This window comes from Gobio gobio (assembly GCF_949357685.1).
Source record: "Gobio gobio genome assembly, chromosome: 1".
Lineage (NCBI taxonomy): Eukaryota > Metazoa > Chordata > Actinopteri > Cypriniformes > Gobionidae > Gobio > Gobio gobio.
Genome location: NC_137097.1, coordinates 30,014,349 through 30,039,809, shown reverse-complemented (window position 1 = coordinate 30,039,809; position 25,461 = coordinate 30,014,349). Strand labels below are relative to the sequence as shown.

General features: G+C 39.8%; 1 protein-coding gene across 2 annotated transcripts in view; it reads right to left on the bottom strand.

Moving 5' to 3' along the window:
* The window catches only part of prkcab (protein kinase C, alpha, b), a 247,903-nt gene that overhangs the window by 152,560 nt on the left and 69,882 nt on the right, over positions 1-25,461 (bottom strand). For both annotated transcript variants that reach the window (XM_079815861.1, XM_079815862.1), the window contains exon 3: positions 9,014-9,096. In XM_079815861.1, the coding sequence (XP_079671987.1) occupies positions 9,014-9,096 (83 nt within the window). The remainder of the gene's footprint in view (positions 1-9,013; positions 9,097-25,461) is intronic.

Sequence of the window (25,461 nt, the reverse complement as noted above, 5' to 3'; positions counted from 1 at the left end):
AAGAACATCCTAGCAACCATCCCGAGTACCCTAGCAACCGCATAGCAACACTTGAATCAGTCAGTCTGGTGATCTATGGATGACTGTATTGCTGTGGTGCCGTGGAGTCTGTGAGTTGATCTGAGCTCATTCTATAAAGAGCCTCAACTTGCCATTAGAGATATAAGCCACTGTAAACCTGCTCCAGACTGAGACTGAATTAGCCTGACAAGCCAGACCCGCATCAAGATGTTGGGTCTGGGAACACACCATTGGCAGCACTCAATCCGAGGGGCAGGATAAACGGTTGTCTTTCAAATTCCCTCGGCACACAATAGGATAGCGCTACAACCAACCAGAGCAACGAAGAAGGTGAAGCGGAGTTAGTTGATAGATTAAACTTTCGCTGTATCCGGTCGGCAAAACTCCGAACACATATTCCTTTCTTAAGAATGACTTCAATGCCATTCTTCGTTCTTTTCTCAAAGAAAAGCTTAACTCCAAGTCTTCCAGAGTCGTGGCCAAAGCCAATTCGAAAGAGCGCTGTTCGCACTCTTTGTGTAGTATTTTTTCCCCTACTATGGTAGTCAATGGTTGCTCTCTCTGCTTGGTTACAAACATTCTTCTAAATATCTTATTTTGTGTTCAGCAGAAGAAAGAAACTCACAGGTTTAGAACAACTTGAGGGTGAGTAAATGATGAAAAAATTTTCATTTTTGGGTGAACTATCCCTTTAAGCTCAGAGCTTTACTGTCCCTTTCCATGAGACAAAATCAAAGACTGATTGTTGCCACTGTGGCAAATGACTCCTAAAACTGTGTGGAGGTTTAATATTCAGGAAAAGTGTCATGTGATTTTCAGAGAGAACATTATAAATCTACACATTTCAATATATATTTTTTCAGATTTTTTTTAGGAATGGTTGTTCAATAAAAAAATCATTTAAAATACTTGTGAAACTGAACCAGGACATCAAGATATTTTATTATTTTGCATATGATGGTTATTAAAACTAAAGTAAGAGTAAAAAAGCATCACCATGTTATATTTATAATAAATTAAATATTGTTGATTATAATAAACGAGTAGCCCTCCAGATTATTTCATGCCTTAAAGGGTTAGTTCACCCAAAAATGAAAATTCTGTCATTAATTACTCACCCTTATGTCGTTCGAGACCCGTAAGACCTCCGTTCATATTCGGAACACAAATGAAGATATTTTAGTGTAAAGCTGATGCTGAGAAAGGCTTCAGATAGGCCTCCATTGGCATTCAATACACTTATACTCCCAAGACCGATAAAAGGCACTTAAAATGTCGTTACAAAGTCCATCTCACAACAGTGACTCTACAATAATCTTACGATGCGACGACAATAGTTTTTGTGCGCAAAAAAAAATCAAAATAACACCTTTATCCAACTTGTTATTGCCTTCCGTGTGTGCCTCCACGACGCATGCGCGAGAATATGACGTAGCGCCGGGGTTCGGGATTCCATGAAATGCACACTCTAACCCCATTTTGAGAACTACGCCGAGACCTAAAGCACGATCAATGTAGAATCCAACAGCTTAGATACGCGCGTCTTCCTCTGATTGTAAACAAATCACTTCTGGGTCATCTGTCCGAACGCCGGATCTGCGTCATATTCTCGCGCATGCGTCGTGGAGGCACACACAGAAGGCAGTAACAAGTTGGAAAAAGGTGTTATTTTGATTTTTTTTGCGCACAAAAACTATTGTTGTCGCATCGTAAGATTATTGTAGAGTCACTGTGGTGAGATGGACTTTGTAACGATGTTTTGAGGGCCTTTTATCCGTCTTGGGAGTATAAGTGTACTGAATGCCAATGGAGGCCTATCTGAAGCCTTTCTCAGCCATCAGCTTTCAACAAAAATATCTTCATTTGTGTTCCGAATATGAACGGAGGTCTTACGGGTCTCGAACGACGTGAGGGTGAGTAATTAATGACAGAATTTTCATTTTTGGGTGAACTAACCCTTTAAGGCAGCCCTCGCTCACAAAAATGTATGTTATTTTACAACAAATGCACAATAAAACCATAAAGACTCCATAAAAACTCTTCATACATTAGAGATCTGATATGATCAGCTATCCTGCCTCATGCTAACTTATCATTTGTAAAATGTTGTTAAAAGTTTAAGTTAGTTTGTTGATCTTTTTGCTGGTGACAGAAATGAGAAGTGGATTGTACTTGCAGCTCCTCATAAAACATCAGCAGAGAACGGTGGCGTTACTGTGTTTATATGAACAAGGGAAGCTGATATTACTGAAGGCACATTGATCAATCCTGACTGCACGGCACGGTGTCTCTGGACGGAGCTGGAGGGGCAGGGGAATCGCAGACCACTGATATCTGTCTGATTGCTCATTACATGTTGAACAACACACTGGGGTCAGTGTTCATTCAGCCAGCTGAGATAATGCATTAGTTTGACCTTTAGACTGCAGTTAACGCTACAGGCTTTATACACAATGAGACCAAGAGAAAAGCACACACTGTCCTCCCACAAATCATCCACAGCTTAATGAGGACCATCCATAAACCACACAATTACACATCTGCTACACAAGAGCCCTCCACTGGTAAAACATCTATAACATATTTGCAAAAAAATAAATATTAGTCAAATGAACAAACATGACTGGTGCATGCACAGTTGTATAAAGTCAGCCAATCAGATTTGAGCTCACAAAAGCTTTCCAGTTATTGGTGCGGGTCCATCAGACTCAGTGAACTGAGTGACTAAATGGAGCTGGTCTTAGATCTGTGTAAAATATTCTTTAAATTGAGAGGCCAGAGCTCCATCTGTGTGTGAGCAGTGAGGTGCAACTGTACTTGTGAAATCACATCTTTCTTTTGTCATGTCAATTAGACCGCTCTCCCTCAGCGAGGAGAACAATCACGCAGCTGAGAAAGAGCAAAATTTCAGAGTTAGTGACACGCCAGGAAGCAAGTGCGGTACTCCAGATTGTATTAATTGGATTATAGGATTATGCATCTTGTGATTTATTCTACAAGTGTTGGACAGTAGCTCAGAGGTAGTTCAAATAACAAGTACAGGCGGGAATCTTTAGGCATCTCATTATTCGATTCGATTTTGTTTCAGGGAGTCTCATTTCAAAATGTGTTTTTTAACAGTGATAAACAGTTCTCAGTAATGTCTTTACATTCACTCCACATCCAGCCCCAGTGGAGGCCAGTAATGAAGATATCGATATTGTTCAGAGACTCTGAAGACAGACAGACACTGAGAATCACTGGGGACTTGACAGATCATTTGTCCCAATTTAATCCACATGTAAAAATCAAAGCTGCATATGAAATGCTGAAAACATCAGATGCAGAAACACATTGATCTGATTGTGACGCACAGCGTTGTTTGAAGCCCACCTCAGACAGATGCTTCTGTACATAATCACAGAATCAAATAACATTTTCACAATCTTGTTAGTCTAAGAAATAAATGATGCTCAAATGTAGACACGACTTTTCCAAAAAGATTAACAGAATGACAGCATGTACTGTGTGCATTTTTTATTTTATTTTTGGATGGTAACATTTAGGGATGTACAATATTATCAGCACAACACTGGAATTAGCGGATAAAGGCTTAAAATGTAATAATCAGCATCGGCCCGATCAGATAATGAGTTGATTATGTGCCTGCGATAACTCAACTCAACTTTTACCTGTATGGTGATTAGATTCAATGTTTGGGATTTCTGCCTTGAACGTGTGAATTCGAGAACAGGACACGTGTGCGTTACCGGTAAACAGTCCCGCTCTACTCTCTGTCATTGTTTTGGAGCACACTAATTTGTAGATAACAGTAAAGCTAACATATTCATACTAAAAGCCAAAAAACTTTTTAACATTTATTTTATTTGGAAATTTGATGTTCCCAGAAGGTTCTCAGAACGTCCCCGCTGGTGTCAAGGGCGTCGCCTGGTAATGTTCCCAGAATGTTCTGAGACAGTCATGATGTGGAGCTCTTTTAATGGTTGGGGAACGTTATTAGGTGGACCTTTAGGGAACATTCAGGATGTTCTGGGAATGTTTAGGGGACCATTACTATATGACGTTCCCTCTAGGTCTCTATATTACATTCCCATAACGTTTGCAGGACCTTTAGGGGACCAACCTAGAATGTGCATCCCGTGCATTCAGTACTTTAGTGCTAATTAAAAAAGTTTTACACATTAAGAAAATAAATTTTCATCTTAATGGTGTCCACTTATATCCCCGCTAGAAATTTTACATTCTCAGAACATCCCCAAGAAATTAACAACAACAAGAAATTAAAATAGAAATAGAATAAAATTACTTTTTATTCTAATTTTATTCTATTTCTATTTTAATTTCTTGTAACTGTTATTTGCACTGTCCATGGAGCGGACCTGTTTACATTTCACTGCCAGTTGTATATTGTGTATATAACTGTGTATGTGACAAATAAAACTCTTGAATCTTGAATCTTGAATCTTGAATCCCCGCTGGTGTCAAGGGCATCGCCTGGTAACATTCCTATAATGCTCCGAGATGGTCATGATGTGGAGTTCTTTAAAGGGTTGGGGGACATTATTTGGCGGACCTTCAAGGAACATTCAGGAGGTTCTCGGGATGCTTAGGGGACCATATTTTATTTCGAAATGTTACGTTCTCAGAATATCCCCGCTGGTGTCAAGGACGTCGACTGGTAACGTTCCCAGAACGCTCAGAGACGGTCATGATGTGGAGTTCTTTAAAGGGTTGGGGGACATTATTTGGCGGACCTTCACAGAACATTCAGGGCGTTTTAGGAATGTTTAGGGGACCATATTTTATTTAGAAATGTTATGTTCCCAGACATTCTCAGAATGTCCCTGCTGGTGTCAAGGACGTTGCCTGGTAACGATCCCAGAGCGTTCCGAGACGGTCATGATGTGGAGTTCTTTTAACTCTCACGAACGTGCCGGTGCGTTTTGCTGGATTTTTCCTCATGACATCGTAAAACAACTTAAAATACTTCGTAATTTTTGGCCACACAGACATGAGAGATATGTCTTTAGAAAGCTTGAAGTGTCTACTACTGTTTTTTTTAAATTAAGTAATTTATATCAAGTAAAAATATTCTCTGTTTAAGTAATCCGTGTGAAAACAATGAGAGGTACAGTTTCTCACTCCAGCCCGTCGGGAGCAGCTGGGGTTAGGTGTCTTGCTCATGGACACCTCGACACTTGGTCAGGTGGAACTGGGGATGTTCAATTGAAGGTTGGTGGTTCACACCAACCTTCTGGTTTGTAGACAACCTACATGAACCACTGAACCACTGTCGCCCCATGTGAAGGAAAGTGAGGGGTTGGGGGACGTTATTTGGCGGACCTTCACGGAACATTCAGGATGTTCTGGGAATGTTTAGGGGACCATTACTATAGGACGTTCCCTGTAGGTCTCTACACTACATTCTCATAACGTTTGCAGGACCTTTAAGGGACCAAACTAGAATGTTATTTTTTGCCTATTTAGGTCCTTCCATCACGTTTACTGAATGCTTTCAGAACATGCGTGTGTGAACCAATCAATCATGTGGGAATGTTCTGTTAATATCCCAAATGTCCTCTTTGTAATGTTGCTATGTGACCATAAAATAACCAAAATGGAATGTCCCCCTGAAAAGTCATATAAGGAACCTTGATCTGCAGCACTTTCATAACCAAAAGAGGATGTTTTAGAAACGTCCCTAATGTTCTATAAAGGTTCGGGATTTTCATCACCTTTAGAGAACCTTTAGGGAACATTGCTCAAGGTCGCGAGAACGTCCCATCCTACGTGGGATGAAATGAAGATTGTACTCATAAAAGTATTTTATAAAAAGTGTTTTAATTACACATGGTGCGAGTCATAATTGTGTTTTCGGCGACTCAAGGTTTGAAGGTCTGAAGCAAGAAGATAGAAAGATCGACAAAGACAAAAAAAACAAGCGTAAGCATCATTATGACATACACAAGGTGGAAAGATTCGATGATGGAGAAAATAGTAGCGTTGGCCACATTGCTTTTATTTTTGGACAGGTAAAGGAAATAATTATAATAATCGTGATCTTAAAATTTCTAGTCAAGAAGTGTGACAAATGAAAACATGTTAAAACAATGACAAGAATATGAAAGCGTATTGGCTGATTTTAAGTTAATCAAATAAATATTTACCAATAGCTTGTTTAAAATTCATAACTGTTTGTAGTTGAATCTTTCACAACAGTAAAGCAACTGCTGAGATTCATCTTTGAGAGATGCAACATTAATACTTGACATACAAAACACAACAATAACAAAAGTAAACTATAAACATTACAAAATAAACCAACAACACAAACTGCTAAAAGAGAAGCTTTAATACGTTCAGCAGCACAGATAAAACCAACAAGAATCAAGAAACTCCACAGCATAATCTATTCATGCCACACTGCATGCTGGGTACCTTTACAGTACACATGCACTGTGGAAATGCAGTATGAAATTGTTTGTTTACAGTAATTGTGTTTTTCAAAACTGTAAACTCACAGTAAAACCAAACTCTGTTTACAGTATTTACAAATTACTGTGAAAGTACTGCAATTATTAATACTGTAATTTTACACAAAACATTTTAACACAGAAGAGTGGTCATTGCCAAGTGAGTTTATAAAATAAAATTGCCTACCAAATTCGCCTACCAAGTTCCATACTTACTCACAAATTCAACACAATGGAGTAAAAAATCCTCAGAAGACCTTGACAGCCTCCCACAACACCCTAGCATAGCAGGCAGGTTTTTACACACGCAACTCACTCACATTTTCTTCAGAAATTGCCCACTGCAGCTTTAAATGAGAGTGGACATGATTTAGCCATGTGTCTTGAGGGCTCGAGCATCAGCTAAAGAAAGATGAAGCACGAGGGCAACAGAGAAAAGAGATGTGAAATGAGCAATGTTCAGATGAAAGCCCATGATGGCAAGGCTGGATGGATGCAGCATAAGGGTCGTGATGGAGCCTGCGGTCGGAGCACATGCTCACACCAGGAGGAGAAGAGCTTATGAGATCAGCAGCCTTGACCCTCTGACTCACACACTCTCTATGGGATTAAATTCCCATCACAAGTATTGCGGTCACGGATCAAAAAAATTATAAGTGTGAATCAAAAATGTCAAAATATATTGCACAAAACTGAAAAACGAATGCAAAATGATCAGAATAGCAAACAACGTGGTCACGGGTCGTTAAAACTATTAACACATTTAATGCACCCGCTCCGCCTCAGACTTACGTTGGTCATCTTACATTTCATGCAGTTGATTGATGACGAATGTGGTGCAGGGCAACAACTCACTGTGTGATGAAGCCAATAGAATGCAGTTAGAATGATCCTAAAATTCAAGAGTTTTGGGGTCAGATTTACTAAACAGGGCAAATTAGCATGAGAAAAAAAGCGCAGATGGGAAAGGAAGGTTTTACTGACAACGTGCAAATTAAAGAACACAGACGCAGCCGGATCATTTCCATAATGACCAACGCAATCTACCAATAGCAGCGCAAATTAGCATCTGGTGCTTTTTTGGACAGTAAATAATGGCGCAAACACCAGTAAACTGACGAACGCAAACCTTGCATGATTCATTTAAACACTTTCTTCCTTAAAATTTTGCGTCTGAAAGGGAAACTCCTACAAATACATATGCAATAAGATCCGCCGCAAAAATAACCCTGTCCATGCTTCTTTGCGCTAATTTTTCACTGCGTGTCTTTAGTAAATCCTGACAGTCATTTTTTGTAAAACTGGCCCCTTGTCTCATATTTAAATCACAATATAGTTAAGCAATATCAAGCAGTAACGAGCGCAATATCACAAGGGTGCTATTTTTCTGTCCTACTTTTTCAATAAATAAGAAGTTCATATTGCGTTATTTCGGATACATTATTGTCTGTTTTACAACTAAAATATAAAGACAAAGCAGAACTGTCTCCGAGCAACACACAGCGGCGTGTCATTTCTGAATCCGCATTTTGAGTGAATCAGTTGGGTGAACCAATGATTCAATGGACCCTTCATAAAGAAAAACGTTTACTTCACTCCTGAATGAATCAGTCGTTTGAATGAATCAAATAAATTAATGAATCAAATAAATGAATGAATGCCTCAATGGGCCCTATCATACACCCGGCGCAATGCAGCACCAGGTGTTACACAATAGTTTTTTGCTAGTTTCAGCCCGACGCAGTTATCATTTTCACATATCATTTTTGATATTTAAACAACGTGGAGCTGGACGTGAAAATGATCACTGCGTCGGACTGAAACTAGCAAAAAACACTTGTTCCGCGCCTGCCGTCACATTGCGCCGGGTGTATGATAGGGCCCTTAATACTTGTCTGTTTCAAAGAAAGAAGAAAGTCACACGGGTTTGGATCAACATCAGGAAATGAGGAAAAGTTTATTATTCCTTTAAATTAGGGGAAAAAATTTAACTTTAAAAATTATGGAAGAAATAAATTATATAAAAATGTACTATTGATGAAGGTAAAAGTCATAATGTCATAATGAACATACTGCATAAACTCATTCTGAACTTCCAATCTCAGAACAATTTAGACCGATTTAAGCAACCACAACACGCATTTAAGCCTCTCATAAGTCTCTCCTTAATGTGGTTTAGACGCTAATGTGAAGAGTTAAAAGAAAATGCTCATAACTGGCCTTGTGTGGTTAGATGTCTGAGTAAGCAGCCCTCAGGGGACATGTGAGGGCCACCAGGTCATATCTGACCACTATAATAATGAGCCGCCCCTCACAGCAGAGATGAGAAGCACACACACACACACATCCACACAGAGAGGAGGAGGACTCTTTCTGCTTAGTGAACACAATAGTCTTTTTAGAACACTTTTACATGTAACTATGATACTATATGAACATGGATCTTAACAAACACAGCTCTTAAAACATGTGTGAGCAAAAGTGTGTGTGAAGAGAGAGAAATTCAAGCATTAACTCACATCTGTGTCAGGGCCCTTGTCGGCCCCCGGACAGGAGAACGAAACAAACTCATGGCACCTTTTGTGGACCACAAAACAGCACACTGTGGATGAGAAGAAAGGGGGAAAACATTAACACATTTGTTTCATATACATATCAGATATCAAACTTATAAATACCACTGAAATTGTGTGATTCAGTTTCATTATTAATTAATTAACACTTAACAGTTTACTTTATTTTGCTATCCTCACTTACATAAATGAACTATAGTGTCCTGCACCCACTAGTAAAACATTATATCTGCTGTCTGAATAATTTTTGGTTTGACTGTATATGTACGTACATAAAATAATTCATTATTTTATTATGTTTATATGCCCAAGGACCCTACATGGATGGATGGTTATATGCAATATAGATCTGATAGATCTGAGAATTGTGACAGCAGTCAGAGGCTCTCTCTCTCTCTCTCTCTCTCTCTCTCTCTCTCTCTCTCGCTCTCTCTCTCGCTCTCTCTCTCTCTCCTTATCAGCAATAAATACATCCTTTACACTTTAATAATGTATTTCCAGCCATATTCATTCTGATGAAACATTGCTCTGAGGGTCCTGAAGGAGACACAAATGCTGCATTTGCAGAACTGCTCCCATGAGCAAACGCTTTCTCAAAGCAAACAATTTCCCCATCAGTGTGTGAGATGTTGCTGCACTGAGCAAATCAATCCCAAGGTTTCTGAACCCGAGCCATTTTTAATCAATAGCATTTTTTCCAGCACCAATTTACAATACTGTGCATAAAAAAACCCTAAAAAAAAACAAGCATTCTATGCCAATTCATATAACACAATTGAATTCAGATCATAAATCGCTCATGATTATTACAGCTCAAAACAAAAGACAGAGGTTTTCTACAGAAGAGCCAATTCTTATTCACAATATAGTTCTGATTCGGTTCTGATAACACCATCACGTCACCTCAGCTCCACCTACGTCCCGCCTCTTTGCCGAGTTCCATATAAGCTTATGCCGAGTTCACACTGCCCGATTTTGACTCACCGACAGGTTTTGCGAAATCGCAGACAAATGCCTGAAATCCCAGGCAAATCGGTGCTCGTGCACGTGAGTGACAATCACGCAGTGTGAATGATCAAAGACGCGATCTGAGAGAATTGCTGACGAGTCGCCGATGCCAGTGAGATATTTGGCATGCTAAATATCTGGACCTGTCTGCGATTCAATTTCCTGCTGTGTGAAATGTGTTCTGAATGAAAAATACATTGGCGATGACCGACAGCCAATGAGAGGGCAAGAAACAGGGCAGCGGGAGGTTCGGGGAGGAGTTATAGACCAGAATATCCGTATTTTAATAGATATATTTACAATTCTATCAAACAGACACAAAGCACAAACATTTGCTTGTCCAGCCGCAACACAAGCACATTGCAAAACTATTTATTTACCTCAAACTCTCTTTGCAGAACACAATCCTTGCTCCCTGTGTCTCCCAACCATTTCCTCTTCCATAATCTTTTTCCTTTTTCTCCTTTTCGAAGTAAATCATCGCACAAACAATTTGGATCGCAAACTTTCTGCAGTTTATCATTTTTAATAACAATTCCAGTCTCGCGTGAGAACTTCGGTTTGACGCACGTGTGATCTTGTGTTGTTTCCTTGTCACATCTCACGTATGTTTGGTTGTGAAACGTAGTTTCCAGAGAGAGTTGTCGGTTATTCTTCCTATTGTGAAGTCATGCAGTGACTGAATGCTACCCTAGATATTCATGCAGTGTGAAAAGAGCAGAGATCTGACCAGTTTGAAAATCGTGCAGTCTGAACTCGGCATTAGGTGAGAGTAGACGGTTCAAACAAATAGGGCTGTGCAACAAACTCAAGGTCCTCCATCATTTCTATTTAAAAATCTCATTTTATACTTTTAATCCATGACCGGTATTTTGATTTGCTTTATCCTCTGCGCTTCTGCGTTCGGCAATATGTTAAGAGGTCACTCATGAGTCAGGTCAGAGGTCACTCTTCCGCAGGAACTAGACTCACGTACGGTCAATGCGTACAGTCGCGTATAAACAACCAGGGGTGCGTTTCCCAAAACCATAGTTGCTAACTAAGTAAGCAACTTTGTTGGTTGCAATGCAATTTCCCATTGCCAACGACCTAAGTTGCTAACAGGTTAGCATCTATGGTTTTGGGAAACGCACCCCAGAGCGCTATCAGTGGTGAGACAACAATCACAAGCGGGTTGTGGCTGAGTCCCATGCATTTTCCCACCAGCAGAGCTAGTTAATAGATTAAACTTTTGCCATATCCGGTCGGCAAAACTCAAAAAACATCTTCCTTTTTTAAGAATGACTTCAGTGCTGTTCTCTGTTAGCAGGGAAGTAACAGGGAATTCACGCGGAACCATCTCAACTCTTCCGTCATTATGTTGAGCCCGCCCACGACTCTATACACAATGTTATTGGCCTGACTAGAGTTTGTTTTTTCAAGCTCACAAGCCAATGGAGAGTTGCTAGAAGACTCTGGCTGCAAATTACATTTTCTGCTGCTAGGGTGTGTCTAAATTTCTAGGCTCTTTGATATTTGAAGGTCTAAATGCAATGAATTTTGTAACTGAAGAAGAATGATTTTTCCCATGTAACCCATCACTCATGGTCCCACACTATCTTAACCCCCTCTAGCCCCGCCTGCTACAGTAGCCACGCCCCAAACTCTCGCTATTGGTTGAGCTGGAAAGTGATTGATAGGTCTAAGCGGACCACTCTCATTGTTTTGATGGTGCTTTGGGGCTCAATGTTTACACTTTTTGGGTGTGATAAACCCAAAAATTGCATACTAATAGTAGTGAACAATAAACAGGGTTAAGAGGATGTATTTGAACAAAAAATCTTACATTATTCACCTTTGATGGTAAATGGACTGCATTTATATAGCGCTTTTAACAGACCTACGGCCATCCAAAGCGCTTTACATTTTGCCTCACATTCACCCATTCACACACTCATTCATACACCGACGGCGATGTCAGCCATGCAAGGCGCCATCCAGCTCGTCGGGAGCAGCTGGGGTTAGGTGTCTTGCTCATGGACACCTCGACACTTGGTCAGGTGGAACCGGGGATCGAACCACCAACCTTCCGGTTTGTAGACAACCTACATGAACCACTGAGCCACTGCCGCCCCAGACAATGTATACAGTTTGTAGACAACCTACATGAACCACTGAGCCACTGCCGCCCTTTGACAATGTATACAGATGCATTTCCTATATATAGTTGTAAAATCCAATGCAACACTGTGAGAAATAGAATAAATCACTGAATGTTAGTGATTCAAACTTGTTGAACGACAACATAGGAAATGAAAATGGAGTAAATGTCCTCACAGGTTTGCTAGAAGGTTCTCTTGTGCTGGTCTCTTGTATTACACACAGCTGAGAGGGGAGATCTGTTTAAATGTCACCAGCATCAGCTACATTATCGGCACAAATGCCTCCCACAAACAACCAAGAGCTGGGAATGACTCCAATTCATCCAGCTCCCTGTCAACAGCTCCATACAAACATCAACCTTCAATTTATATTGGGCTACAGTCATTTAGATTTATAGTGTCGAGTGTGGCATCTCATCCTGACACATGACAGACCGAGCGTGAGTGATGACAATGATGAGGCATGAATTAATGAATATGAGCGATCGAACGATATGAAAACATGACACTTTGTGATGAACTAATAAAACTATTGCATCATAGTGGGTGAATGATGCCGCCTAAGATGAGTGCAGATTTTACAGAGGAAAACATGGCGACATAACAAAAATGGAACCTCACAAGGAAGTGCATGAGAGTCTAAACTCACAATAGATGGCAATAACTATTTTATTTGGTGCCTTCAGCAGTAAAGGGGTCATGAACGTGCTTTTTTTTTTTTTTTAATGTATACTGTTGTCGGAGGTCAACTTATGACGTCTGCATGGTTTTTACAATCAAAAACATCATGAATAAGTAATATGCTATTTTCTACCCTGGTTTTGAGCCTAGCTCCTGAAACGCTCTGTTTTTATGGGCGTGCCACATTGAAGACTTAGAGGTAAATGCCCACTGCTATGATTGGATAACAGTTTTGCATATTGCAAATAGTTTCGACTCCCGTGTCAGTACACGTGGGGAACTGCTTTGAAAATTTCCAATGTGGAAAAACGGCAACCGGAATGATTCGCCCATACATGTTCGACCCAGAGTCTGATCCCAAATCGCAGGACAATGAACCAACAACAACACCTCAAATACAAAGGATACTCCAGCCTGAGACAGTGTGGTACATTATCATTATTTATGTTTATTTCTAATGTATCTTTGAGGTTTACATCCTTCATAGTTAGACCCTTCTGAGACTGGTTAGCCACCGGACACATAATCAGTAGATATCAAACCATTCCTATTGGATCCAATATAGAAGGCACAGCATTGTGTTTTAAATCTCATTCTGTCTGCAAATCCAGTCTCGACCTGTCTTGTTTACAAAATAATCCACTTTGAAATTAAGCTAACAAACGTGCAATGTCTTTGAGCTGGAACGCAAAATAAAGTTCAACTGCATTCCTACAATTGGAAACCGACAGAAGCGTATGCAGCGACTGTGTTCTTCCACAACCAGACACTGCACAATATTTTGTTATCTTCAACGGCATGTTTAGCCACGTAGGCTTGTGTTATTTACCTATTACGTCATGCGCGAATAGGTGGGCAGGACTAAAGAATTAGGCGTTGGTCTTATTATGTTGAGGCGGAGTTTCGCTGCTCTCTGACGTCACAGGAAAGCAAATTCGCAGATCTCTCTTTTGCTGAGCCAGCTGTCAGTAAAAGCTTTTCTTTGACTAACAAGGAAGTTTTCATCTCCGAAACTTACAGGATATTCTTATATTATGATGACCTTTTATACATCAAAAGCTCAAGGAAAAGTTGATTTCTCAATTCATGACCCCTTTAAATACAAATATAATTTACATTTGTCTCAACTTGTCCGCCATCTTGGAATTCGTTTTTCATGTAGTCTGTAGCAATCGGGTGATTTTTCCCCCCAAACCAGTTCAATGCAAACTCTGCCTCGCAACCAAATCTTAAGATTTCATTACTCATGTCAATCACATTGCCAACAAATAATAACCCATAACCCTATCCTCAACGAATTAAATTGTCTGCAAGTTGAGAGAATCAAATGTCAGTCAGACGTCATATTTTGGTAAAAGTAAAATGATAAATGAAAGTCGGGTTGGCGTCTAAACCCAACGTGATTTTTGGTTGGAATAAGCACCACACTGTAAAAAAAATCATTAAAAGAGTGAAATATATGACATCACAATAAATCTCTGAAGATCTCCGCAGAGGAGGATTAAACCACTCCACAAACAGCATTACCAGCTTCATGCATTACTAACCAGATGGACTTTATTCTGTTATTCATCTACAGAAGTTCTTATTAATAAATAACAGAGGTTTAGATGTTGATGTTTTATTAAAAAATGTTTGGTGGCCATTATGGTGATCAGTGTTTCCTTTAGTTGGGTAGTTTGACTTGACTTTTTAACATGAGTTTTTCTCTGGCTGCTTTAACTGTGTTTGTTTTGGCAAGAACAGCAAGGGAAAATGTGATCAGATGATATTTCCTATATAAAGATATAATCATCATATAGTGGTCTATTTTACTGATGTCATCCAGAATCTAAACTTTAGATACGTAAAAGAATTTGTTATTACTTATAGCAAGCCTGTAATTCTACATTGTCCACTAAACATTTTGAACTCCTACATCTATTAGACTCACTCAGACATCAATGAATCTCAACTATTCTGACATGCTTAATGCCACAATGCATTCGACATCTACCTAACGTTGGAGCTTGACGTCAAACAAATGTTGGATTTAGACATCAGACTTTAATTTTTATCCAAAATCTACATCCGGTGCCTGCTGAGTATGATGCCTAAAAATGCTGAATAGGTAGGCAGATCACTAGCGTTTGGGACAGATCTGTTGCCCACAGTCAGATGTTCATATTCAGGCGTGACCTCACACGCAGGAACTGGAGAGACAACATTGATTGATTAAATGGAGAAAATGTGTTTATTTGAGACAGCACAGTTTGTGTCCTGCTGTTTGTTTATCTTATTTCCCCATGAGTTCATTAATGGCATCAACTTGCATCCTCCAAAACACAGCCATCCAGCCAGCTTCCTCTTCCTGACGCTCCACTGACACTGTCCACACACAGGAAGACAATCACCGAGACATCTTTAGGAAGTCTCAGGATTGGGTCTTAATGTAGAAGCACTACGATTATCTTGTTTATTCACTAATACGGCAATATGGAAGGGTTTTAACACTACAGTAATGTTAAAATTCGGACACACATGCAAATGCTTTCCATTATCCATCTGCATCTTGTAAATATATTAGTCTCCAACAGGTCACACCACCAAAAACTTGCTGGAAACCATCAGTTGGCCATGGTAACATTCAAACACCATCTTGGGGACGATGATGCAAATAAAAGCAGGTGTTTGTTGTCAAGACCACATGGGGAATTCATCAGTCCTGCAATCCAGATGTCACAGGTACAGATATGTGGAGCTCAGCAGATATACGCAGGTGTGAATCTATCATCTTCACAGCACGTTTTCAGCTGCATTTGTGTCACTGAGGGACGGAGATGCCACACAGCTGCATGATAATCGTCTCCCTCTTATAGAACACATAAGGACAGTCCGCATCTGTGTGTGGGTGTACAATATGTGGAGATGTGAAGCTGTGGAAGCTCAGAAACCGAAGCTATTTGAGGGTTATAAGATATAACAGGAAAGATAGCTATAAGAGGGTTCGTGGACATCCTGTCTGTCTGCATGCAGCCGATTTTTGAGACCGTGTGGACGGTGCGCATACAACAGCACGCATGCAAGAAAGAAAGAGTCACAACAATTGTACTGCGCATGTGTCAAACTCGACCATCCGCGATCACCCACGGTTGAGTATACTTTGAAAGCTGATGCGGAAAATTAAGTATACCCGGGCCTTAAAAGGCCTTTTTTTATTCTTTTATAATGTTTCTTGAGGTGTACTTATATTGTTAGTATGATTTTACATCATAAAATGTCATAATTTAGAAATAAAAGGCATTTTTTTCTATCTTGATATTAGTCCTCTGGCTTGAATGCTCTGTTTGAAAGGGAATGTGTCTGCTGTGAGACTTCAGTGAAAAGCCCACTGTTGTGATTGGCTGACATCTTTGCATTTGAAATGAGTATTAGATTTCGTGGTGGAGGGTGCGTGGTTTAGCAAGGTCTGCACGAAGAGAGAGAAAGAGAGACAGACTGGGTACTCGTGGACCAGAGAGACGGAGAGCTGGAGAAAGATTGCTGAGAAAGTTATATATTACTGAGTTGTTGGGAGCGCTGTGAGCGCAAGTATATTTTGGGTAACGCTTTAGATCGGAAAGTACTGACTAAGTAAAGAGAATTTACAGCATAATTTTCGGTAATTATAGTGTAACTATAAAGTAAGTATGTGTAGGTATAAGGGAACAATATGTAATATTGGGGGAATAAAGGGGTGTAATAAACCTCGTAGAAATCCCTGCACGTCTGTCACAAAATCTCAACAACAGCCAGTTGTCTTGGAATTATTATTTTATTTCCAGAAGGACAATCAAGTTAATAATGCAGGCACAGGTAACGTTCGATACGCAGGCGGGGAAAAGAAACACGGGACAACCCACAATACACCACATCAATTAAGTTTCATTGAGTTTCATGCTCCATGCAACAAATGTCTCATACTCAAAACAGCACGTCAGCCTATAGTACACAGCACACAGTAAATAATTCAGGCGGGTGTCTCCGTTAACTATTCCCCAACATCCCTCCCACACCTGCTGCCGTCATACAATCAACAGTACTACTACATGAATGAATCAATGTGAACGTAATAAATGAATTAAAACACTTCCCTCTCCCAAGGGCGAGGAGACCCATCCGTAGATGGTTAGGAGTGTCACACAGTAACCAGTATCGTTGGCACGGGAGCGCACATCCACATCCGTTCCCCAGCGCAAAATCGCCGTTCCAAAAGTCCGGCGGGCAAACAAGTTAGTGGCCTGGCAGGGCAGTTTATTGGCACCAACAGAGCGGTGTTCCGAGGGATTGGTGACACTAAAGTAAATTCCCTCCCTCTAACTCCACTCTCTCACACAAGGTCAACTACCTGACTATCTGTCTTCATCTCCGGAGAGCCTATTGCCCCCGGGAGACCGTTAAGCGTACCCCACAAGTCACCACCTCCGAAAACACACACGCTCTCCACTGCACCCCTTTTTAAAATCTCTCTGTGCGCTCCTCCACAGGTGGATGCAATCAAAGTCATGTGATCACCCAGTGACTACACTACAGGGGTAACTATCAGGAAAATGAACACATTATTTATACTGTAAGTATTTTTTAATTAAGGGGTAATTATCCATGTAGTTACAGGGTAAGTATGAATCTGCAAAAAAAACCTAAAAGACGACTTATATAGTGATGACGATTTCAAAACACGGCATCATGAAGCTTCGAAGCGTTATGAATCAGTGAGTCGAATCAGCAGTTTGGATCGCCAAATTTCAGCAGTTTGGCTGTTTGACATGCGATCCGAATCATGATTCTACAGTAATCCATATGACCCCAATGGATGAATCAATGTCTTCTGAAGTGAAACGATAAGTGTTTGTAAGAAAATTAACAATATTAAAAAAAAATTAAACTGTAGACTATCGCTTCCGACCAGCAGTTCTCATGTGTGTTTCAGATTAAACGCGCGCGAGAACGTCATAAAAGCTTGAAGCTTCTTTACTCATGCACGCGCTGGTAACAGCTGATTGGAGGCGAAAAGATTAGTAAATTATGAGAGCATTTCTTGGTGTACTTTTTATTTTAATAAATAATAATACAAAATATCAAAAGACATGGGATTCATCTTAAGATCCATCAGTGGAAATAATGATAAAGAAGAAGATGAAGACAAGCAAGAGAAACAAAAAAGGGACAAAAAGTGCCTCTTTCTGTCCAGACGTTATAATTTGAAATGGAACGTTTATTTAAAAAAAAAAATGAATAAGAAGTGTCAAATCTGTTTTGGATTAAGCTGTTTTTCAAATAAATATTTCCGAGTGATATCAGATTTTGTATGTGTTGTTTATTGTACTTACCCTGCAACTACACGGATAATTACCCCTTAATTAAAAAATACATACAGTATAAATAATGTGTTAATTTAAATAATCGTAAACAGTCGGGAAATATTGCTGTATTGACTCCTCAAGTTCAGCTGTTTATCTTACCTCGGCTCGCACTCAAATGCTGCACTGCTCGGTTTCTATGGACAATACATCCCGCCTCCTCCAATTTGATTGGATATCTTAAAAATTTTGACACTGATGAGCGCTTTTACACCACTGAGACTGATCAGGCAAAATATATAAGAGTTTTTCCCTCACATGGGCCGCGCGGGCCATTCGTGTGGGCTGACGGAAGGATATAGACTAGGCTACGTAAATGTGCTATTATTCATTCATATATATTTATGTAGCAATGGGCCGGCCCACATTGTCCAGTGGCCCACAGGGAAAACTCCCCGTGCTCCTGATGGCCAGTCCGCCCCTGGCCTTTGGGGTGGTACTCTGTGTGTTTCGACCACAGGGGCCACGGTTTAAACGAAGTTCTGGGCAAAAATGTCCCCCTCAGAAAGTCCCTGCTCTTTTTCAAAGTTCAGGAACTTTCGGGGGTGGGACTTGGGCGTTAAACATGCTGATTGGTTGAGTTCACGCCGCTTTTTGATTGGGTGACTCCTCGCAGCATTTTATTTCAACCTGCATTTTTAAATGTCTGTTTTGGTGCGCGCAGTAAGAGTTGTTTGCTATTTGAATCAACAATGGAGTTTTAAAAAACCTGACAGGTTCAGGCTTTATTAAGAAGGACGAAATCCAGCGGGAACTGGAAAGTCGTCACCGGACTAATCTTCGCAGTACTTTAGACCACGATGGAAACGCAGACAACAACAGGTCTGCGGGGAAAAAAGTTCCTTAGACAAATTGTTCCAGTTAATTTCGGTGGAAATGTGGCTTTAGGAATTTATTAAGTACAACATCTGTTCTTGGGGCAGCTTCAGTCTTTCAGGGAGACGACCCATAAATGCCCCCTCACTTTGTGTTCTCTGGTAACGTCTGTGTCTCTGAGGGAAAGCAATGCGATAGAGACGCTGGAACAGCGCCCTCTCGTAATTGCTCTTGAAGTCCTATTAAACGTGCCTTTGGCAGAGAGTTGGTCGTCTGCCCCAAACTGCTGAATAAATTATACCAGCAGCACAAAGAGTCTCATTCACTACGAACCAAAGTGTTCTTACTTGGGTGCTCACGCAACATTTCTGCCAGATTCACTACAGTTGGAGTGTCACTAACACTGAATGTGCAGCGTTAGATGCAGTATCATGCAGGTTCTAACACTTGATCCTGGCCCAGCTGGCAGCTGCACATATTTGCTCGATGGGAATAACCTTAAACAAGACACCAGGTGAAGCCATGGCCTATTCACACAAAATGAGCCCAGACAGAGTTAGAGGGCACTTTGTCTAAGCTATGATTTGCCTTGAAAATCCTGTGTGAAAGCCTTTGACTAAATAAAAGCCTAACCTTACTTTTTTTAATATAAATGGTGCAGGACTAATAATTTGCACTTTGAATAGTTGCAAGAACATCAATAGCATTCTGGAACAGGCCTTCTTCAGACTATTTGTTCCTTTCAGGGGAATGCCCCATAGGTTTCAGATGTAATATTATTCCGCCTACACTTGAGACCCGATCTTTGTCTGCCAGGAGATGCCTAGACTTTGCCTCTATTAGAATGGGCCAAGCAAAGGTGGCTGTGCCAACATGGATAATCAATATCAGCTTTGATATCAAAATTGCTCAAAGGATGAGGTGAAGTAATGAAAGATGTACACCTGGATAAGGGCAAGACAGTAAACCTAATGGCGTGAACAAGAGAATCAAGAACAATAGCTTTCAATTCACATTTTCGTGCAATGTGAACAGAACTACAACAATTCTGCCAAATCATACCTATATCATTTCCAGGGACAGGCTTGTTGTGTATCAGCCCACAGTAGAATTACTTGGTCAACTGATGTACAAAGGTCAAATTGGCTGTTGTAAATTCCACTAAGAAATTGTTTCTGCTGGGAAGACAACAGGTACTTTATGTGAGACAGACTGGGAGTAAAGACGCCTACACACAAAAGTTCACACCGTAGCAACGCTGCAAATCCATTGATTTCAGGGGGATGTTCAGGGGATAAAAGCTGCTGTATTGTGGAAAGCACTACACAAATAAATTGACTTGATGTGGATATCTGTTGACCAATCAATCTCTAGAGGGAGAGGTCCAATTGTACTTTCAGTGCTTCCCATTCATTAACTAGACTGTGGCGGCCCGAAAATATATTTAAACTTCTCATAATAACATAAAAGGTATTTAATGTCGTGTTTTGCACCATCGCTTCATAGCGGGCTCGGCAAAAGTGTGCATAATGACCCTTCTGAAACCTAAATGGTTAAATGGGACACCCTACGGTTTCATGGACTAAATAGACACACGCATACGGCAGCCATTGTAAGTCCACAAGACCGAAAGTGCATAGAAAGTGTGCTATTTGGGACAGGGCCAAAACAGTTCAAAACTCTTACTTTAGCAATAAAAAAATAAATGCAAATGTGATTTTATTCTAAAGTCATTTTTGCATGTTTGTATTGTTGAATTAGATCAGGTGAGCAGCAAAAACATTGGTAAATAAAGTAGGATTAAATACATAAAGTATATTTGTTGATTTAACATATTTAATTATTGCAGGTTTGCGTAATATTCATAGTTTGCATTTCACAGTTTTTATTCATTTTGAGGAATACTGAATCTGTTTTTGTGCGGATGAGTAAATGCACACATTTAGTCCAAAACTACAATACCCATCATGTTCACACACCATGCCTCTGCACAAGATTTCTCTCAACATGTGGACAAGGTCAGTCTATAAATTGGAAAACCAAGTAAATTGTGTTAAAAGTAACTCAGCTATTTTGATGTAAATGTACATGTAATGCGTTACTTTACTAGTTACCTAAAAAAATGATCTGATTACTTGAAAACCGTAACTTGTAATGTATAACCCCAACTGGTGATTTTTTCTTTTTGAACACTGCAAAAAATGTTTTTCATCTTAGCATTTTTGTCTTGTTTCCAGTCTATATATTCAAAAAATCTTTAGGTGGAGGATAATTTTCAGCATTCTGTTCAGCAAGTTCAAGTAGTAACAAAATTAAAGAGGACAGACCAAACGGGAATATTACATTACACCGATGATAAGCACACCACTCTGGGAAGCTGAGCAATGGAGAAAAGTTGTGCTAGACTCAAGGCAAATCTTGCTGATGATGGACAATAAAGACTCTTTGTGTTGTTCCAAACACACTGGTATGTTCATTGTGTCATGATAAAGTCTAGCTAATCCCTACGGCTGTCCCCACCAGGACCCAGATAAGGGGTACTGCTTCCCATACCCACAGTGGTCTAAATACACAATTTTGGTGTCATTATACAGGAAACCCTTTGAAGTTACATGAAAAACACTGCTAAAAATGATAAACATGTAAGTATATGTTGTCTGAGCTGTAATAAACCCCTCTAAAAAGGCACTTTTAAATTTTTTGGTTATAAATTCCTTTTTGATGTTTTGGTTATAAATTCATTTTTGAAAGTATATATCTCAGGCCCTGTGTGCTCTAGCACCCTGCAGTCAGTTTTGTCTGTTTCCAGCATATGTCAGTAAACAATGGAAAAAATAATTTTGTGACACTGGGATATTGCATTTATACCACTGTATATGGGGAGACTTGTATATTGGAGAGATTTGGGTAGATGGAAATTACATTAAAAAGGTAATATTCCTCCCTTCAGATACATTTGAATAAATCTTACATACAATATGATACAGACAACAACAAAAAAAGTCCAGTATTTGCTGGCATCTAGTGGAAACAGCCAGAACTGTCTGCAGGGTGCTAGAGCACACAGGGCCTGAGTTTCAAAAATGGGGGGGGGGTATTACAGCTCAGACAACATATACTTAAATGTTTATCACTTTTAGTAGTGTTTTAAGTAACTTCAAATCACTTTTAGTAGTGTTCTAAGTAACTTCAAAGGGTTTCCTGTAATAGGACACAAAACATTGTGTATTTAGACCACTGTAAGTGGGTATAGGAAACTTTTCAATTTGGGTAGGCCAAATCCAGGTGGAAATGCTCAAGAGCCCCAGAGCTCAGGAGGTTAATTTGTGTAGCTAGCAAGGTGAACACCAGAAAAACCATGCTGGGCGTACTGAACAACATGGCAATGCAGGCCCACCAGTTAGACCAGCACTAAGCCCAAGCCAGCCAGGACCAAGATGGAAATGCATGGTCTTTTCAGCAAGTATGATAGATTTAGGTAGAGAGGCTTTAGTTGGTTTGGCAGATGGTGCTTCATCAGGTGTCTTCTAATTAATCAATACAAGCTTTGTTTTCTCTACTAAACCAGGTAGAAGCCAGCAGATAAACAGACCCATTACACAAAGCGGCTTACAGAGCACTGCAACAATGTCTATCTATCAGCTCAGTCTGTCAGAGGCTTTAATGGTTGGATGAACCAGGGTTAATCTCACTCAGGTAAAAACACTTTTAATGGGATTACACAGTCCATCCATATACATAAACACACACAAATTACTAATGGGTCATTCCATGTCAAATCAACCAAATTTCAGAAACTCGAATATTTTATTTTGTTAATATTATTTCAGAAGAAATACAAATATAAATAGTGATGAGAGCCAGAATAATAAATGTCACATATGTATATTTAGATTTGGAGCCAAATTACAGGGGGGTAAAAATGACTTTAGAAAGATGGCAGCATCATGTTATTTTTACACAGAGATTGGTAGGTATATTAATAAAAGTTTACTTTAGCAATATTTGTTGCATTATATGCCAACGGTGACAGTTCAAAAATGGGAAAAAGCTGTTCTTGTGTTTTTTCCCCCCAAGTTTGCCTGTAACTCAAGAATTATTAAATATATCTTAATATCCTTTTAGATTCTGGTTCTTAACAAACTTTTCTTATGAAATCTTCATTTTCAAGGCCCTATATGGTTCAATCCCAGATATACTGTACGTGGGAATGTTAAATATTAATAAACAGTGAATCTTAATGCAGTTTTATTTTCAATAATTTATTTATTTTAATGTTTCTTCATAACAGCTGTCTTGCATATATGATTATTGACTTTTAACTGCCTTCTTTTGGCAGTACTAATGCACTAATTTGACCGCCACATGATAACACTAGTCTCAACTGAGTACACACACACACACACACACACACACACACACACACACAGAGAAAGAGGCTAGGGTTACTGCTTTCTCTCATACAACACACATGTACACATCTCACAGGCTGTCCGACAACAGGCACACGAGTCCTACTCCATTTCTGTGTGTCAAATTCTCCTCAAACTTTCATGGGGCTGAAGAACAATCCTGTTATAGTCTGGCAGTGAGAAACTGACACGCTCTGTTGTTTACACATCCCGCATGCAGTCACTCTATCCCCGTGTAACTACACCGCCATGGCAACAGACTGACAGGTTCCCAGCGCACCTATGACGCTTTACCGCTGGGCTGCAGGTCTCTTTTGTTCTTAATGGACTGATTATTTGGCATGAGACGGAGGGAGACGCCATACCTGAGCTAAAATAAGCAGTGAAAGCTATCAGAGAGAACTGATAGTGTTATACTGATGATACAGTCATGAACGCACACACTTACACACACTTACCAATCAGAAAAGCTCTACAGTACATGATCTGCCACAGAGAGAAAAAGTAAACCAACCTATGAGCTAGTCTAAGATGTCTTTCAGTCTGACCAGCTAACATGCAGTAACTTTAGCCATATTTCAAGGACAATAGAAGTTATTATGAAATTACAAATAAAGATGAACTAGCCCTACACTGTAAACCCTAAAGCTCAAAATACTTGATTGGTCTGAGTAGGACAAAATTAGTGAGTATTAAAGACAATCTTTTTCTTTTTGAGTTCCCAACATATTTCAAGTTTATTGAGCATATTTCATTGTTTTGAGTTGTATGAACTAATTTCCTTTCATTTAGTTAAGTTTAGTTCATCTTAAGTTTAATTGAAACTGGGCTGTGATATTTTATTTGCCATCATGCTTTGCCCATGGCACTCGAAAGGGTAACTGCTAAAATTAAGTTTTATATAATGTTTTTTGTGCAAGATTAATGGTAAGGGAGATTTAACAGTGATTTATGTTTTGTTATGCTAATTTAGAAGAGTTTCTGTTAATGTGGGTTTTGGAGAGTTATGGTGATGAGTGCCGCTGCTTGGTTTGAGAACAGGTTAGTTACATGTTTTAAGTGCTTTACCATGCTGTTGTTAACATGTTAGCAAATTAGCAAATTGCCATTTTCTGAATTAGTTTGCACTTAATCTGAAACCACTTTTCCTAGTTTAACAACAGAAAAAAACTGCCGGCGCACCAGACACATGATCCAAAAGGGTTATCTCTCAATGAGTCATGGGCGTAATGTGCAATAAACCAATCAGAGACTCATCTCCCATTCCCTTTAAAAGCCAGTTGCAGATTCTCTATTTACATTGAGGAAAGACTGAACGCTTCTCCAGAGAGGAATTATTTTATTTTTAATATTTTAAAATGTGTGTGTGCTGCTGCACGTCCCTGTGTGTGTAATAATCAGAGTGTATGCGCGTTGTGCACTGCCTATTGGCTCATATTACTAACACAGAACAGATACTGCACTATTGACTTTAGAGCAGATTGTGTTGGTCAATGGCACAGTCGTTTTCAGTTCCTCAAAATGGCAACGCTCCAACAATGCTCCTGAACACACCTGGTTTTCAGACCAGATGCCCATGGGTGAACAGATGGCGCCAGTGCATTTGATATTCAAACAACGTGGAGCTGGATGTGAAAATGAGAACTGCGTCGGGCTGAAACTAGCAAAAAACACTTGTATCGTGCCTGGCATCTCATTGCCCTGGGTTTATGATAGCGTCCTAAGACCCTGTTTATTACCGTGAAGCTGCATTTTGCCATCTCATACTTTTAAGACATCACAGTTTTGCTGACTGACGTTGTGTTGTGAGTGTGGTGACTAAAAATGCTGTCTAGGTAGGTTGCTCACTACAGTAGGCTTCACTAGGTTAGTACATAAATCATTTCAGAAACTCTAAAAACTGTCTCGCAGCAAGGCAAGCAAACTGGAAATATGACAAGCCTGTGAAGGGTGGCAAA